This window comes from Rattus norvegicus, chromosome 8 (assembly GCF_036323735.1).
Source record: "Rattus norvegicus strain BN/NHsdMcwi chromosome 8, GRCr8, whole genome shotgun sequence".
NCBI lineage: Eukaryota > Metazoa > Chordata > Mammalia > Rodentia > Muridae > Rattus > Rattus norvegicus.
Genome location: NC_086026.1, coordinates 99,660,769 through 99,679,431, shown reverse-complemented (window position 1 = coordinate 99,679,431; position 18,663 = coordinate 99,660,769). Strand labels below are relative to the sequence as shown.

The following is an 18,663-nucleotide window of genomic DNA, read 5'->3' as shown; positions in this document are numbered from 1 at the left end:
GGAGGAGAACAGCTGAGGTAGGGCAGTCAGAAGCAGAGACTGCTAACAGGTGAAGCCCAGCTCCCTGGCTTTGCTGCTAAGTCCTCAGCCAGGTCCCCAGTGATATGTCCTACTGTGGTGAGAGGTCTGCTGAAAAGGTTTGCATGGTTAGACATAGAAGTCTAAGTCAGGCAAAGGTGCTAGTAAGTGTTATACAATACACATCATATCTGGACTGTCAATGTAGAAAATGGCCAGTAAATCCTTTTGTCACTTCTAATTTTTTTATTTTAAAAAAAGAAAATTTCTGCTGAAATCAACAACCCTTGGGATTAAATGATTTAATGCAGTATTATTTTGAGCACCGAGGTGAAAGCTGTCTGGGTTGGAAGAAGGGCAGTCCCTGGAGTCCTCAAGAAGGAACAGAAAGCCAGGGCCTGAGTCATCTATGGGTGAGTGGGTTTCTTAATTCGATGCTGTGGCAGCCTCGGCATAAGAACTTGGGGCAGCAGCTGAAGCATCACATGGAACTTCTTAGGCGGCTGTCAAGGACAGTTCCTCCTCAACCCAGAGAGGCATGCCAGGCTCCATTCTCTGATATCATGGCTCCTAGAGGCTTTATATGGCTACCATGCCGCAGTTGTACCCACAAAGCCCTCATCCGCCTGACCCTCTCACATCCATGCAACTGTAGAGGAGACAATCAGGTGGTTGGTTACCCAGGATGTTTGGTTTGGACAGGACTGCCCAGTTGAATTTGAGAATTTGAGCATTCTTGAGACAGCAGCAGCAACAGAACATTAGAAACCAGACATGTGTTTGCCTCTCATCTGTGTTCAAGGCACCAAATTCTTTGATCCAGTGAAAGCAGCTCGTTTGGCTCGTCTTAGAGAACATAGAAGAGTAACTAACCCTTCCTTCATCCCTTCTCCCAGCTCCTATATCCATTCTGCTCTTCTTTACATCATTCCCTGAGCCTGGGAAGGGGTAAGGTTACTGCTGTGTGCTGCAGAAAAGAACCTTCTCTGACCACAGGCGACAGCAGCCCTGTGGACATTAACAGACATGTGAAGGTTCACACGTGTGAGCATGTGGAGACTCCAGATTGAACCGGACCTCCTTTCTTGATCCCTCTTGTGTACTGAGGCACAGTAACCTGAGCGCACAGATCCCACACAGCCTCGTGACCCAGCTTTCTCTGGGAAGGGGTCCTGTCTCTGTCTTCTGAGTACTGGGATTACAAGCAGCTGCCATACTTTCTACATGGGCCTCACGCAGGTTCCGGAGAGTCAAACTGTGGCCCTCTTACTTATGCAGCAAGTGTTTCACCCCTGAACCATCTCCCTGGCCCTGATTTCTAGATTTCTTTTTGAAACTCAAACTCAGTTTTTCACGCCTGATAGACCATCCCTAGGCTGGCAGTCCTTGGTTCTATAAGAAAGCAGGCTGAGCCAGCCATGGGGAGCAGGCTTGTAAGTAGCGTCCTCCCGGGGCCTCTGCTTCGTCCCTGCCTCCAGTTTCCTGCCCTGACTTTCCTCCATGACGGACTGTGATCAGCACTTGTGAGCTGAAGTCAGAGTCTCCCAAGTTGCCTTGGTCTAAGACACTGTATTCAGAAGCTTTCAAGCCTTCGGTGGTCGGTCCTAACCCCTAGGCTGCATGTGTAGGGCTCCTTCTTCAGAGCTATTACCTCACCCGCCCTTCCTCCTGGCGCCCACTAGTAGGCCGGACTCCAGTTCCCAGGAGCTGACAGGTGCTCAGTGAAGTTGTGGAATGAGTGAGTGGAAGGAATGCTTGGCTGATAGTGGAAAGAACTGCCCCTAAATGTCACAGATCCTAAAATACACGGTTTTCTTTACCTCAGGCAGGAGTGCAAAGGAGCCCAGGCTAGAGTCAGAGTGCCTGGAGGTTCTCCTAGAGAGTGGCCCCTTGGCATCTAGGCCTGTTACCTGCTGTCAGATGTGCATGACCGGGGAAGCACTGTGTCTGCCATCTGTACTCCACGTGCCAGCATTGACAAAATTCCCACGGTTCGCATTTTTCTTTTGCATGGGGTGGCTGGCTGTGTGACCAACACTGTCTTATTTGGAGCTTTGCTCATCATTTGGTTCCCTTGTATCTGGGTTGATTGTATGTGCGCATGCATATGTGTGATGTGTGTATGCATATGTGTGATGTGTGTGGTATGTGCACACTTCTGGTGTTTGTGGGCTCCCGGGCTTGTGATTACTGCAGGGGGACACTAAATGTCCTGCTCTACCACATGCTGCATTATTCACTTAAGAAGATAGGTCTCTTACTGACTAGACCGGTAGCCGGCAAGCCCTCCTGATTATCCCGCCCCCACCCTCACAGGGTTCTCGATACAGGCAGTCGTAAGTGACCATGCCTGTCTTTTCACATGAGATCGGATTGTCATGTTAATGCAACAAGAACTCTCGCCACTAAACCATCCCCTCAGCCCTTGGTTGATTTCGTTTTTAAATGTACTTATGTTACAGAGTGAAATTCATTCTTTAGGCAGGTCGGTGGATTTGGACCAGTGTGTAGAATCATGACGACCACAGTAGCTGTGATACAGGATAATTCCATGATCCCTCTTTCTCTGCGTTTGCCCCTGGTTGTCAGTTCCTCTTTCAATCTCAAGCCTGGAAACCCCACATTGTTGCTGTCCTTGTGTGTTAGTCACTTTTGGTTGTTTGAAGATTATACGATGTGACCTTTGTGACCTGACCTCCTTCACTGAGCACTATGCAATAACAGTCATGTGTTCTGTGAATCCGTACTCCACTCCTTTCTCTGTGCAGATTGCCAGTGTGTTTACCCACCCACCAGATGGTGTGTATTTTGGGTTGGTGGCAGTTTTTGGCAGCTGAGAACAAAGCCTCTATAAATGTTCGCATATGAGCTTTCTTGTGCACAGTTTTCATTCCTCTTGGGCACGTGTGAGAAGGGAGGCTTTGCTGACATTTGATGGTTGTACATTTAGCTTCATATAGAACTGCCAAGCTGTTCTTAAAGTAGCTGGATCACTGTGTGTGTCCACTACAGTTTATGAAAGTGGTCGTTGCTTTAAACCTTTGCTGATACTCAGTGCTACAAATGAAATATTAACCATTCTGAGACTAGCACCGATCTAATCTTTCCACTCCCTCTTCAACATAGGATGCTGTCTGAGCCAGAGGGTGACACAGATGTCTAGTTTAGGGCTGATAACTCTTCCATCATTAATTCTTGGTATTCTGACCAGTTATGCTCCCTCACTAACTGCCACCCACAGCTGTGGGAAGGTTCTCTGACCAAACTGAGAACAGCACTATCTGCAGATATGCATATGAGTGTTTGGAAGGCAGTTTAACACATGTGCATTTAGCAAAACAATAGTAGTAGGTTCCTTTCTGGGGCCTATGAGTGCCTCGGCCAGGGACTCTTGACTAGGTTTACAGTACTAGGCGTGGGTTTCCCCAACCCCGTGGAGCAGGCCTCAAATCCTAACAAAAAATAGGTGACTAACCATACCAGCATTGCACCAGCCAGAATATTGTGCCTTATCGTGGTGTTGTACCAGTAGGGTTCACATCTGGGCAACACTGGTGATGGCTTTTCTCCCCAGCAGACTGGCTCAGCAGAATAAAGTTTAGATAGCAGGAAGAATGCTTCAGCTCTGTTCCACTTCGTTTCTTTGTTCTGTATCTGAAGTACATGGCTGGTTTCTCAGCAGAAGAGTCTTACAATTGTGTTCTCCTGGGCCACCAAGCTGCTCTCTCCTTAATGCTGCTCTCCCATGAACAGTTTATGCAGGGAGGTTTTTAGCTCTTAATGTTATGGTGGTTCTAATACGGTTTTCCCTCCCTCCTTCTAGGCTCCTAATCGGGAGCTCATGACTTACTGGCTACAGGAGCTTCAGCAGAAAAGATGGGAATACTGCAACAGCCTTGACATGGTCAAGTGGGACAGCAGGACGTCCCCAACGCCAGGGGACTTCCCCAAGGGCCTCGTGGCCCGAGATAACACAGGTAAGGCACAGGTGGAGGGTGCCATATCTGCTCCTTCTGGGTAGCCGTTTGACGCAGCGACTCAAGTCGGCAGTGAGTGAAAATGAATTAAGAATGAAAAGAATGACAGTCTGTATTCCACAGTGCCAAGAGCTCAGGGACAGAGCCGCTTCCAAGCTAATACTGAGTGGCCTGGGTGCAGTCAGGCAAGGCTGTGAGGGCTATGAGGTTAGTCCACTTTCTGCCAAAATTAAAGATGAGGCACGCTCACCTCTGCTATGCATTCGTGCTCGGGCCAACTTCCTGAAGGCTTGCATCTTGGATGTGCCAGGAGAAGAATCTCACGGCATCCCACTGGTTATCCTCTAGTACTCTTAGGAAGCTGAACAGCCAAGCCCTGGTTCTGGTTTACTGCAGGTCCATGGCCATGTTATAGTCCTAGTAAGTCCCAACCGTTTACATCCAAGAGAATTCGCTTTTGTACTTGAAAAGCAGACTTTAAACCCCAAGATCTTCTCATGATTGTTGATCTTATTGAACCCTCTAGAAAGAATGAGTCAGTTATGTGTAAACCATCTTTCTGACCTACCTCTCCCCCCTCCAAAGGAAGGTGAGACTGGTTTTTTGTGTCTCCTTCCTGATAGCTTGTTAGAACAAGCCTGAAGCCCCTAAGCCCTGAAATGAACTCTAAAATGACCAGGGCATTTTATGAGCAATTTAAAAATTACTTTAAAATTATATTTGAGAGATGGCTCAGTGGTTAAGAGTACTAACTACTCTTTCAGAGGTCCCAAGTTCAATTCCCAGCGCAACCACATGGTGTCTCACAACCATGGGATCTGATGCCTCGTCGAGTGTGCCTGAAGACAGCTACAGTGTACTCAGTAAAATAAATAAATATTTTTTAAAAACTATATTTGCATTTGCGCAGTGCATGCATGCTTGTGCCTGTGTGTGTATGCCCCGTATGTACTACAGTGAACATGTGGGGGTCGGAGAACAACTTTGAGGTGTCACTTTTCTCTTTCTACCCTATGGGTCCCGAAGATGTCATCAGCCTCAGCAACAAGGACATTTGCCCACTGACATTTGCCAGCCTGGTATTAGCATTCTTAGCTACATTTGTTTGAGATAGCGTCTCACTCTGCAGCCTTGGTTAGCCTAGAACTCAACTATGTAGACCAAGCTGACCTTAAACTCATAGAGCTCCACCTACCGCTGCCTCTGTGGTGCTGGGGTTAAAGCTGTGTGACACCAGGCCTGGCCTATGCTAACCTACAAAGGTGTGCACATTAAAATCGAAACCAGTACAAGGTTTGTTCTAGCACTTCTGTGAGGAGCTGTGGTCTACACTCCATAGAGCATGTGGACCCTCTGCTCAAGAGCAAGAGCAGTGCTGTCTGAGCGCTGAGTACACGGCTGCTGCTTTCTTCTGGAATCACTCACCATTGCCAGCCTTGCTTTCCTGGTTGTGTGTGGGGTTTTCGTTGGTGGTGGTGGTGATGGTGGTTTTGTTTTTGTTTGGTTTGGTTTTAGCAGACTGTCTATCTAGTCAGTGAGAAGATAACTCCATATACTTGTACATGTGAATGTTTTTCTATGAGTCCTTGTCATGGAGTCAGCATTCTGATTCTTCTGAGAGTGGAAGGAAGTCTTTATATTCCGGTGCATGTGGCTTCTGTTGTCTAAGGCTTAGTTTGGTTTGGGTTTGTTTACTAATTAATTTTTCTTTTCATTATTCTAGGCTAACCTTGAACTCCTGATCATCCTGCCTTAACCTCCCCTTGCTAGGTTACATGTCTGCACCCCCATATTGGTTTCTGGGGTGCTGGGATGGTCTATGGGGTGCTGGGATGGTTTCTGGGGTGCTGGGATGGTCTATGGGGTACTGGGATGGTCTATGGGGTGCTGGGATGGTCTATGGGGTGCTGGGATGGTCTATGGGGTGCTGGGATGGTTTCTGGGGTGCTGGGATGGTCTGTGAGGTGCTGGGGTGTAGTAGGCAAGTGCTCCAGCAGTTGAGCTGTGACTTTTTTTTTAACTTGTTTTATTGTTTTTTGAGACAGAGTCTTATGTAGCCCAGGCTCACTTTGTAGCTGAGGAAATACTTGAATTCCTAATCCTCCTGCCTCTGCTCCCAGACCATAGACTGAGGTATCCAGAAGGCACCATTAGCATTCGTTCAGTGACAAGAAGTTCTACTCAAGGTCATTCAGAACACGGGGAAGAAGCCATAGGGCCTGGCCAGCCTCAGTGCTAATGGCTTTAAGATCCATTTGCCTTCACTGTGAGGACACAGATCACTCCTCCCAGCAAGGACTCTGGGTGTGCTGCTGAAAGGAGAGCAAAGAGGTAGCACATGGTCTTGGAGTCCCTCTGTCATGTCTGTCCTGCCTCCTTACAAACCAGAGGTTAGGAGAGGAGCCAGAGGCGTCATCTTCCCTTTCTCTGGTTTGGGAATTCCAGCTGTGGGAGCTTCAAGTTTGTGCCATGCTGTTTGCCTATTCAGCAAGTTGTCCCCAGTTTCTCCCCTCAACAAGTGTTCCTGTCAGACAGAATGTTTGTGCAGAGAAAAGCAAGAAGTGTCAGGGGAACTGCAGGGCAGCGTAGGCCCTTGCATGGGCTGAGCTCAGCGTTGGCCTCGTTGGGGACCTCGCTAAGGACACCATGGTCAGGGCCAGCCAAGCCAATCCTAGAATGAACTAGGAGAACCTGCTGGCTGGCCTTAAAATTGGAGATTTTTATCTAAAGCCAGAAAGTGAAAAATTCTAAAGTAAAACGTCAAGAAAATGGGTGGAGATGGCTCAGAAATGAAGAATGCTTGTTCCTCTTTCAGAGGACCTCAGTGTGGTTCCCAGCACCCAAGGATCACAACTGCCTGTAATCCAGTTCCATGAGATCCATGCTCACTTCTGGTCTCTGGGAGCAGCAGCGTACACATAGCAGATACACAGTGGATACACACATAAATTTTGTTAAAGAGAGGACTGCATTTCAGACCCTTTCATTTCATCCTCAGTGGGGAAAAATTGGTTAAAAGATAACTTTTGTGGTTCTGTAGCCATGTCCTGTAATTTTCTGTAGTTGTGCTGTGGTTACCGGCCCACTTTGGCCTAACTTGGCTCAGTCTAGCTTGATTGAAAGAGGACCGTTTTTTATAGCACTGGTTTGCATGAAAAATAAGACGTGTCCTGCTGCCTCCTAGGCACCTATCGCCTCTCCCAGCCGAACCTTTGTAGCCTGAGTGTCCACCCATTCATGACCCTCCAGGCACCTGAAGTCAGTGTGGAGAAAGAAAGAGAAAGACATGTGCATGGAAAGCCAAGTGCTTACCGGAAGGCGAGTCTATCTGGAGGCTTGTGGGCCTGGCTCAGAGTTGTGACTCTGGTATTACTGGTCATTGGCTCTGAGCAGGTTACTTATCCAGTACTACAAGAGTGCACGCTGTGCCATGAAAACCAAGTGTGCCCACCCTCCACATCACAAGGATCAAAAGGGAAAGCCCGTTGCTAAAGTAGAGATCACACACACACACACACACACACACACACACACACAGACACGCACACACACGCACACACACGCACACACACACAGACACACACACGCGCGCGCACACACGCACACACACGCACACGTGCGCGCACACACGCACACACGTGCGCGCACACACACGCACACACGTGCACACGCGCACACACGTGCGCACACACACGCACACACGTGCACACACACAGACACACACACGCACACACAGACACACACACGCACACACAGACACGCACACACACACAGACACGCACACGCACACACACACACATGCACACACACAGACACACACACGCACGCACACGCACACACACACACATGCACACACACAGACACACACACGCACACACACACACACACGCACACTTTCCTGACAGTGTGGTTTTGAACGGGTGAGGATTATATGTCACTACAGTTGATAGGAAGCTGGATTAACACGAACATTCTTTTTCTCACTCGAGGGAAGGTCAAAGCTGGAGCACTGACCTCAGCCACTTCCATTGTCCCATTCTTATCACACTCACTGTCTCTGGGCTGGCCCTCGTGTCACAAGAGGATGCTTTCACAGACACCTTCAGCTTCTCGTTAGCAGTGACTCTCACGTGGCAATTCCTTATGCCACAGCAGATACCTGGGAGGGAATCTGGGGAGCTGAGCACATGGCTGTGAAATCTTACTCTTGAGAAGCTGGGATGAGTAGCTGCTAGGGGACTGTCACTGTCACAACTGACATGTGTCTGTATGTCACACCTTCAGAGTAAGAGACTGGTACCTGTGTGGTTTCTCGGTCAGGCATTAGAGCGTGAGGTGACTCCGTGTCTCTTTATGTGTTCCGTCCGTTATCCCTTCACAGCCCGGCTTCTGAGGTGCCTCAAACCTCATTCCCCATTGTCTGCTGGATTTGGTTGGGTAGGGTCCCACCTTCAGGTTATGACTTTGGAAAGATACAAATCAACTGCCGACATATAGACCTTCGTATCCACTAAGAAACAAGGGCATGCCTGCAGGTTTTCATAGAATTTGAGAATCCACACACTGAAAATGGACCCAAGGTGGATGTCCAGTCCACTTGTTTACTTCATTCCCCACAAGACCTTTAGAGAAAGAGCAGAGATAGTAGGGGCTTTCTGTTGGTGAGGCTTCCTGAGAGTCAGGCATGTGACCCTGTCCTCTGCTTCCTGCTGCGTGGGATAGTCCAGGGGCAGGAGATGCTTTACCTCAAGCTCGGGTGGTAGTGGGCTGATTGTCTGTATGTGGATGGTATTTCTTAAGAAAGCGGTATTGTGAAAACAGCTGGCGGTGACCACACATTTCCTCTGCAGAAGCGCATAACTGTCACACCTTCTGCAGTTCCGTGTGAGCATGGGGATTCAGTAGCATAGGCAGAGGTCCCTCTAGGCCAGTGGTCCTCAACCTTCCTAATGGCGTGACCCTTTACTACAGTTCTGTGTGTTGTGGTGACCCAGCCCTAAAGTTATTTTTCTTAGCTATTTTATAACTCTGATTTGCTGCTATTCTAAATCATAATATAAATATCTAATATACAGGGTCTCTGATATGCAGCCCCTATGAAAGGGTCAATCGACATCACCCCCACCTCCCCTACTCCATACCCCCACCCCACCACCCTCCGCCCCCCCTGCCAAAGGGGTTTCAACCCACAGGTCAAGACCCACTTCCCTAGGCCTTTGGGCTGCCTGGAGGCATGTGGTGGCGCACAGAGCTGGCTGTAGCAGCACAGTCACCTGTCACTCTTTGATGCCACGGTTCTGTGCAGTGATCACACTTGTGTGTCTGTGTTACCATTTGTGAAATGCTACGATACTGTGTAGTATTTTATATATGCGCTGTGGTAGTCAGCAGCGTTGACTCTGAGAGGCTTGTATCACCGTGACTCACCACATCTTAGCATCCTCTTTAGGAAACAAGATGTTCTCAGAATCAGGTTCTGTGGACATCAGGCTGTAGGAGAGAGGACATAACAGAGATGTGTGCAGGAGCCTCTGAAAGGAAACTGCCCAGAACTGGCCAAGGTTTGGCCCACGGAGGCATCCTGCATCTGTACAGGTGAAAGCAGGGGCTGCTGTAACTATGGATGGCAGCTGGGGCTGAGATTGCAGAAGAGCAGGGAGGAATGGGAGAGAGGAGAGAGATGAGTCTGATGTACCTCTGCTAACTCACGTAACTTACCAGGAAGTGGCAGGAAGAGGAAAGTCAGGAGGAGTCATGAGTGTGAACCCATTGAGAACTGTGGAGGCCTCGGCCACCTCCTACATCATTTCCTCAACCCACAGGAAGCCATCCTTGCCTCATAGCAATCCCTACAGTTAGCCATTCAGCCAGCCATGCTCCTGTTTGAGGTGAGCTTTTCTGCAGTGAGGTATTAGTTATGCTATTAGTGAATCAGGTCTCAGGCTGTCATTGCTGGAGATCATGGACAAATTTAGGTACATACGCTGGTCCACCCTAGGGGCTCTCTGTGGAAACTATAGCCTCATGAAGATAGCCCAGTTCCTTCTGACCACTCACTCCTTCACAATCTAGATTGAAACTAGATTGAGGTAAAAAGCCTTTTGGAGGCTGGGATTGTGGCTCTGTGGTGGAGTACTAGCCTAGCAAGCACAGGAACCTAATCCACATACAGCATATCTGATCCTCCCCCACCACTATTCTGACACCAGTTCCTTGCTCTCCAACACTGGAGTGGGGCAGTCACCCAGTGACCTAACCTTGGGATTTTCCTGGAACATGCACACACTTTGCTGCATGCAGAGGTTTCTGGCAAAACCAAACTGAAACTTCAATAACCATAAAAATATACTCAGGGCCAGAGAGATGGTTCAGTGGTTAAGGACGCTTGCTGCTCTTCCAGAGAACCTGAGTTCAATTCCCAGTACCCACATGATGGTTCACGGCCATCCGTAATTTCAGTTCCAAGGGACCTGAACTGAAATTCAGGCATGTACGTAGTAAGCGTACATGTGCAGGAACATACTCAACCATGGATGGATGGATGGATGGATGGATGGATGGATGGATGGATGGATGGATGGATGGATGGACGGACGAATGGACAGATGGATGGATGATGGATGGATGGATGGATGGATGGAGAGAGAGACAGAGAGGGGTGGGGCAAGCAAGTTTTAAAGATCATTTCTATACAAGACCCCAATAGAAATCATCTCTGCTATGTGGTCTCCCATGGTCTCCCTGAAGACCCTTTCTGTCCCACCCCCTCCAGCACCTCTAAAGTCTTTCCTGGGTGCACTGTGGGTTTTTGTGGTGATAGGTAGCTTGCCACATCTGAGAGTGACAACCCCTGCTCTTTCATGGCCTCCTGGCCTCCTGCCAGCCCACACAGGAAAGGGCACTGCACCGACAGACCATAGCAATGGCTCCTGTCAGTCTTGTCTCCTGGCCTGGCTTACAACTGCCTTCCCTTACTCAAGTTGGGTCTGTAAGAGACCAGCCTTCAGGAAGTGTGTGGAGCAGCTCTGTCTTTCTCGGAAGTAAAGAGTAGGTCTCAGTGCGCCTGGGCCTGGCCCAAGCATTCTCAGGTGATGAGCGCTGGCTGCGTTTTGTCTAGCGATGTCTTCCCTGCTTCCACATGAGGCCCTGCCAAGGCAGGTGACACTTATCCCTGGCTCAGGGACTCAGTGTCCTAACACAGTAGCTAGCGATTGGGCCGAATTAGTGGTGTCAGAATTTTTTTACTTTTGCTTACGAGATCCCCCTTTTGCTTATAAGATCTTAAAGGGGACCCCGACATCTCAGTGAAGAGAGCAACCACTGTGCTTTTCTTTCTCTGCAGTCAGTGGCTCCCAGGCTTCTCCTGGAGCCCATAAACCCAGAGCAAGGGTCTGGCTACCAGGACTTCCTGCGTTCTGTGGTGACTAGGAGCTGGCCACATTGACCTTCCTTAAAGAATTCTCCTTTAGGGTAACAGCCCTATGTCATTAGTGCTATTCCCTCAGCGCCTAGTGCATAAGAACAGCAGCCCCTCATTCCTGTCACGATCAGGGTACTGTCACAGGGCATTCTTGGAGTCTTTCCCACTGACACGGTACTCAAGTCTGTGAGCTGCCTGCAAAGTGAGAGCCTGTAAGAAGGCATTCCCAACTAGGACATCTGTCTCCAGGAATCACTGCTGCTAGGATACTTGGGCCCTGCTGTCTTGACTAGTCTTTTGTGGAAACCAGTCCTAAGCAGCCCTGTGGTATGCCTGTCCTGTTAGAAATTAATTTTCTTCTTGGCTGTCAGGAGTTAGCAGTTACATTCTAATTGTGTTTTCACACTGATATTGTTAATACTTTATTTAAAAGACATGTAGATTAAGTTGATTATTATCCAATAACATGAAGTTCTGTTTACAAACATTGCTTATTTTCAGAACATTGCCAACTGGGAAAAAATACAAAATGTTTGGATTGTTAGAATTGTTGCTTTAAACGTGATGCAAAATGAGTAACAGTATTATCTTCATGTTTATTAGATGGCTTCATTAATTTCTATTTTTATTATGACATTTTTATTTCCTACCCCTACCTGCCTTTCTAATTTTGAAACAATTTAGCATGTTATTTGAAACAAATATTATTTAAGGTATAAATATTGTTACCCTCAAGTAAATCTTGGACATCATATAATAATATGGATGTTATTATTAGCTGGAATATCCCCAGAGGTTACATTAAAAAAATTCATTTTATTTATGTGTATGAGTATTTGGCTGTGTGTGGCTATATTGATGTGTTCCACATGACTGCAGTACCCTTGGAGGCCAGAAGAGGGCGTCATGTCCCTTGGAACTGGAGTTCTAGATGGCGATGAGCTGCCATGTAGGTGGTGAGAACTGAACTTGGATCCTTTATAAGAGCATCCAGTGCTCTTCACCACTGAACCAACACTCCAGTCCCCAAATCTTACATTTTAAAGAAAAGTTTGGGGCATCGTGCCTTTGCCTCCCAGTTTGCTGAGCTCCTGTACTGTGAGAAACCATATTTTCTCACTGTCACAGTTTACAGATGCTAGAAAACATGCTTATATCTAATCTTTCTGTTTCCGAGGAGAAATGAAATAAATAGGGTATACAAAGCTGGTCCTTGCTGTGCTGTTTTCAAATAGCAGTTTAAGCCTGAAAAAGAGTCCTTACCACAGTTACTGACCTACAAGACTAGAGGAAAATCTTAGCCTTTTCTCTCTGCCTGGACCAATGCTGTCAGTTGTCGGTGGCCTTAAAGCACATCATAACCCTACTCTGAGAAGCATGGCTCTGCTTTAGATGAAGAGAACTCACGAGCACAAAAGCTACTCATACATCAAAATGTACGATTACACGTGTGGTTGATACTGTTAGGTAGTGTATGTAGGAAGACAGCGTTTTATCTGGGATGGTAGGTTTCCTGTGAAAGTTTGGGTTAACTAACAATTATCTACCTTTCTTCCAGATATAATTTCCCAGCACCCAAATCCTTCTGCAGAAAAAGCCAGAACTGTGCTCGCCGTGGAAGCTGCCCCTGGAGAGCTGGTGGGGGACCGGGCTGCTCATCATCCAGCCCCCGGGCACCCGAATTCCATTAACTTTTACTCTCTGAAGCAGTGGGGAAATGAGATCAAGTGAGTCTTTGGGAAGTCGCGTGTGCTGTTGGAGATGGAGTCTCTCTGACAATGAGTTATAATGCAGGCTATGTGTTTATATGTGACGTCAGAGAGGCACTTTACACTTATGAAGGGCCTCTGTGCTCTGCAGCACAGGTTGGCAGAGGCCATGTGTCTGAAGCTGTAGACAGTGTGCCTGCTCTGTTTCTGGTCATCACGTGGTTTCATCTGCTTGCCTGACTCTACTCGCTAGATCAGATGGCTGGCCCTCTACAGAGACTGAAACTGGAGGGAGGAGTGTGTGTGGGATGCCGAGGCTTCCCGATGAGGGCTGGGCTTGTCCTTCCAGCTTCACCCTCTTCCTAAATCTCAGGGCTGGTGCAGAGTCTCTGCTGTGGGGTTCTGTTCTCTGGCTGTGTGTGCACCAGTGAGAATGGAGGTAGGTTTTTGTCTGCTTTATGTGTTTTGCCCTATTAGTTTTTAAGAATGGCCTTTTTGTGATATAATTCATCCATTTACCATTTAGTATTTGGCTGGTTTTCATATACTCAAGAGTTGTACAGTCAATTTCAGAACATTTTGTTGTGTTTGCTTGCTTTTTTCTTTCTTAGCTATGGTCTTGCTAAATACGCAAGGCTAGTCTTGAACTTGCAGCTATACTCCTTCCTCAGCCTCCTGAGTCTGGTACTACAGACATATGTGAGCCTGGCTCAATTTTAGAACATTTTTGTCATCCCCAAAAGACAGCTTTTATACAGTCCTTTCCTGCCTCTCTTCCCTTCTTCCCTCTCTCCCCACCTCAGTCCTAGGCCGATCTGCTTCCTGTCTGTGTGGATCTGTCTGTTCTGAACCTTCATGTAAGTGGAATCGCATAACATACTATGTGGCCTTCTTCGCTTTGCATGATGTTTTCAAGGTTTATCAAGGTGGCTGTACATAGACTCATCGTTCCCTTTGATGGCTAAGTGTATCCTGGTTCTGTTTCCTGCTGCCATGATAAAGCAATCTAACAAAAGCAACTTTCTTTATTAGGCTTACAATTCCAGGTTATACACCATAACTGTGGGGAAGGCAGGGTGTCCGGAACCTGAAATTGTCTGAGGCAAATCCTCAGACGAGCGCACAGAAGGAAAGCTCGTGTGTTGTCCATGGCTTACTTTCTCTTATGTATAGCCCAAGACTCAACCAGCTCTTCCAGCATCAACTAATGTAATCAAGACAGCCCCCTCAGTCTTGTCCAAGTCCGACCTCATCTTGACATTTCCCTCATAAAAGCACTCTTTCCAGATGGTCAGTCTCTTCTCGATTGACAGCTGAAACTATGCATGAATAAACCATGTTTTGGTATTTTGCTTGGTATTGTTCATTAGTTGGGGAGCATGAGTTGATTTCAAATCTCTCATTTTTTTAAATGTGTATATGTGCCTGTGTGCTTGTGTGAGTTTAATGGGTACCACATGAAAAAACCCTCGGAAGCCAGAAAGGGCATCCCGTTCCCTGGAACTTAGAGTCACAGGTGGTTATAAACTGACATGTGGGAGGTGGGAGCCAGACCCCGGTCCTTTGCAAGAGCATATAGATGCTCCTAACCATCTCCCCAGCTCCTCTACGTGTTCACTGTTGGAATTAGTGGTAATATAAACCCTATGTGCAAGGTTTTGCATGGACACACAGTTTTGTTTCTGTTGGCTAAGTACCCACAGTTGCTAGATCCATAGTGAGTGTGTCTAACCCTTTGAGGAACTGCCAGGCTGACCCAGTTGTTCGGTCTGACACGCAGCGTATGAGATTCTCTGTCCGTGTGTAGCATGTGCCCACATGTGTGTACATCTCTCCACCTATATGAACATCAGAGCCCCTACTATATCCTTTTCCTATTCTCCTGAGATAGATCTCTGGACCCACAACTAGGATGGGATCCAACAAGTCCTCATGGTCCTCCTGGATTCTCTCTCTCTCTCTCTCTCACACACACACACACACACACACATGAGTCCTCGTGATCTTCCTGGATTTACATAAATACAAACAGTCCTCATGAGCCTCCTGCATTCACACGCACAGTGTTTCGATTACAGGGGTGTGCAGGAGCACACCTGCCTTTTTTTTTTTTTTCAATGTGAATTCTCAAGGACTCATGCTTGCCTTGCAAGCATTCTTGCCAACTGATCCATCTCCCCAGCCCTTGTTGTCACCTTTCTTATCTTAGGCATCCTGCTAGTGTGAATCGGCTGCTGTCTTATTGTAGGATTGATGTGAATTTCCTTGACGATATCAACATTGAGCGTCTTTCCTCACATGGTCGTTTGTGTATCTTCCTTGGGGCAGTGTTACGTTGGGTCTGTTCAGAGTCTTTGCCTGTTTAAAATCGCATTGATTTTTATTGTTGAGTCATATGTATTACTTAAATGGAGGTGATTCATCGATGTTCACAGCAATACACTTGGTGGCCACAGAATCTTAGAAAATTTGGCTTAAGTTGGACATGGGAGTTAGTAGGAAGGTTTGTACTCCACATTTTGGGGACACGTGAAAGCTTTCTGGTTTACTGTAGAACCCACGTCATGACCAGTGCCCTGTCAGACAGCTGTGCTTCAGCAATCTCCCTGGGTGCCCAGAATGTTGTAGAAGCCACCACCTAAAAATACACTGTTTTAGCAAGTGTCTTCGCCATACTTCCCCATACTTCTTGGTTGCATATAATAAATTCGTTTTCGTGTGTTTTCAGTTCTTCAGACATTAACTTTGTATTGACCAAGTAGAATGTTACAGGGGTCTCCAGACCTCAGAAGGCCTCAATGAAAGAGATTACTAAGAGGCCTGTCCACTCTGCCTCTGCCTGGGCAGTGGTCTCGCCCTCACCCCTGGTCTGGCTCTGCTCTATTTTATCCATGTTCCACCCTTCTTTCCACTGACCACATGCTCATCCTGCATCAAAGAGTCATGGGGGCAACTGTTCCAAGCCTCCTCCTTTGTCACTTAAGTGTCAGCAGTGTGATTCTAGTCTGTCCCTTGAGTATCTGTTTTCCAAAATTCTCCATCTCTGAGCCTCTGCATTCTGGCCACGTGCTTCTTTCCTCTTCATCTGCAAGCCTCCGCCTCACTACCCATCGGCAGAGGCCCTCTCTCTCCTATCTCGTGGAGCCCCAGTTGCCTGTGAACGTCTGACTATTCTGATGGAGGCCCCACTCAGTATCTCCCAGTCCCCAGGGAAGGAGGCAAGGGGAAGTCTGCCTCCCCTGACCCAGCACCATATCGTGCTTCTTAGTAAAGAAAGGGCTCTGTGCTCCTAAAAATGTCAGGAAACCACAGAGACTCTTGCTTCATTTTTCATGTTAAAAAGCTGAGGCTTAGAGAATTAAAGCGACTTGCTCAAGGCTGCATTACAGAAGTGTGTGGCGGAACTGAAAGGCCCGTCCCAGTCCCTCCAATGAGGACTTCATATCCTTTCATTCTTCAACATAAGAGCCTACCAGAACTGGGCATGATTCCTCCAATGGCCAGACAGAGTCTCAGTAAAACAACAAGAATGTGTGTGGAGGGCTCTTGGTTAGCCAGGGGTGTAGTTGTGCGGCCCCCTCTGCCCCAAGAGGAGACAGTGGAGTGAGGTGGAATGAGCCTACAGTGCTAGGCTCCCATTTCCCAGAGCTCAGACTGTCTCCACCTGGAAAAGAGAGCACGTGTCAGCTGTGTTCGAGAAAACTCGCAAGCAAGTTTGGAGGTGACGTCAGCAGGAGCAGCGCCAGCTGTGCTGTCATGGCGTAAGATGCAGACTCCCCTAGAGGATTCTCAGCTGTGCCAGTTCATAGGCAGCTGTCCCAAGCAAGTCGCCATTCTGTGCCTTCGTGTCTCATCTGTAAGTAACCGTGCATGCCCTGTGAGATGGGCCAGATGGGAAAAGGTTACTATGAACAAGCCACGTGGAGCAACATGGGACTCCGGTTTTAGGAGAGAGAATGTCTTGTGACAAGTGACTTCCTGTGACATTCCATGGGTCCACGCTCTGAAGAAGTAGGCTGCTCAGACAGATCTCAGGCGGTTATTTTTTTTTTTTCTTTTTACTCGTAGGCACGTGTTAGGAAGGTTAAAACAAAACGATCTGAGGGAAAGGAGAACTTTTTTTTTAATGGTTCCAAGGATTGCAACATGCTAAGCAGGCTTGTGCCTTCTGAGTACAACCCTAACACAGAGAGGACTTTATGACTTTAGAAGTAGTAAAGCTGTTTTTCCCTAAAAGGAACAACGGCTCAAGTGTTAAATTTTTGTAATGGATTTGAGCTAGTACTAAATTGATTGTGGTCAGGGTTGAGGATAACCATGTGTCTGTGTGCACATTATATCCACCAGTACAGTTAGGGTCCTCTGTGAGACTCCCTGATGAACTGAGTTTCAGTTTCACACTGTTGTTCAAGACTTGAGGGCCCTGCTCCTACAGCCGAGTAGAAACTTGCAGGAGTCTAATGACTGATGGCTGTCGTAGTGACTTCGTTCAGTGGTCATGGCAGAACACCATGACCAAGGCAACTTGTAAAAGAAGATGCTTGACTTGGGGCTCACAGTTAGAAATGGTTAGAGCCCCCATGGCGCTGGTGCAGTAGCTGAGGCGTACATCCTTATCCACACGCAGGAGGTAGAGAGAGATAACTGGGAATGACTTGGGCTCTTGAAACCTCTTCCAACAAGGGGACACCTCCTAAGCCTTCGCAAAGAGTTCCACCAGTTGGGTAACAAGTACTCAGATATACGGGGAACATTCTCCTCCACACAGCCGCAGATGCCCATTGTAACTGTTCTTGCATTATACGATTGAATCGTTTAGTAATTCCTTAAGATATAGGAGATTTACTTTCCACTAAAAATGAGTTAGATGCTTAGGGGAAAACTGATAAAGGTGGCCATGCCACTAAAATATTGTTGAGGGACAGTAGGTGACATGGTTATGAGGAATTAGAAGAAGACTTGTTGAAAGCCTTTAAGATTCTCGTCTTATATTGTAAGTGTGTGTCCTTACTTCCTTAAGAGCAGCAGCAGCAGAACAGGATTAGAGAAGTCGGGTGGCATCGCACAAGTGTGGTTTATCCTGGCAAGCAGACGGTAGCCCGTAGCCCTGGCAGGCAGGCCCACTTCTACACTCGTGCTTAGGCACCCCTGTTGCAGCTGTAGTTACTTTTACTTGGTTTCCTGCTTTGATGACTTTGTCGTTTAACCCACCCACCATTCAGACCACGCCAGGTACAGGAGCTAGACCTCGTATGGCATTCCAGGTGGCATTCTGAATAACCACTGCCTCACAGGGTCTGACTGATGGTCAGTGCTCGGCCACGGTGCCTAGAGGATGCAGTGCTACAGACATTGCTGCTCTTGGCATTGCTCTGACTCTTTGAGGCCATAAATATAGTGAGTTTTCCCTTCATGTCAGGTGAACACACACACACACACACACACACACACACACACACACACACACACACACACACTCTGCCTCCCAGATGAATGGGAAGGCTGAACTTGCTAGAAACCTTTTTCTATTGCTGACTAT

General features: G+C 47.5%; 1 protein-coding gene across 4 annotated transcripts in view; it reads left to right on the top strand.

Moving 5' to 3' along the window:
- The window catches only part of Tbc1d2b (TBC1 domain family, member 2B), a 68,651-nt gene that overhangs the window by 15,238 nt on the left and 34,750 nt on the right, over positions 1 to 18,663 (top strand). For 3 of the 4 annotated variants that reach the window (XM_063265567.1, NM_001413794.1, XM_039081538.2), the window contains exons 2-3: positions 3,842 to 3,995; positions 12,974 to 13,142. In XM_063265567.1, the coding sequence (XP_063121637.1) occupies positions 3,842 to 3,995; positions 12,974 to 13,142 (323 nt within the window). Of the gene's footprint in view, positions 1 to 3,841; positions 3,996 to 12,973; positions 13,143 to 14,594; positions 16,981 to 18,663 lie in introns of those variants that run through there. The other variant, XM_039081539.2, reaches the window with a different exon arrangement.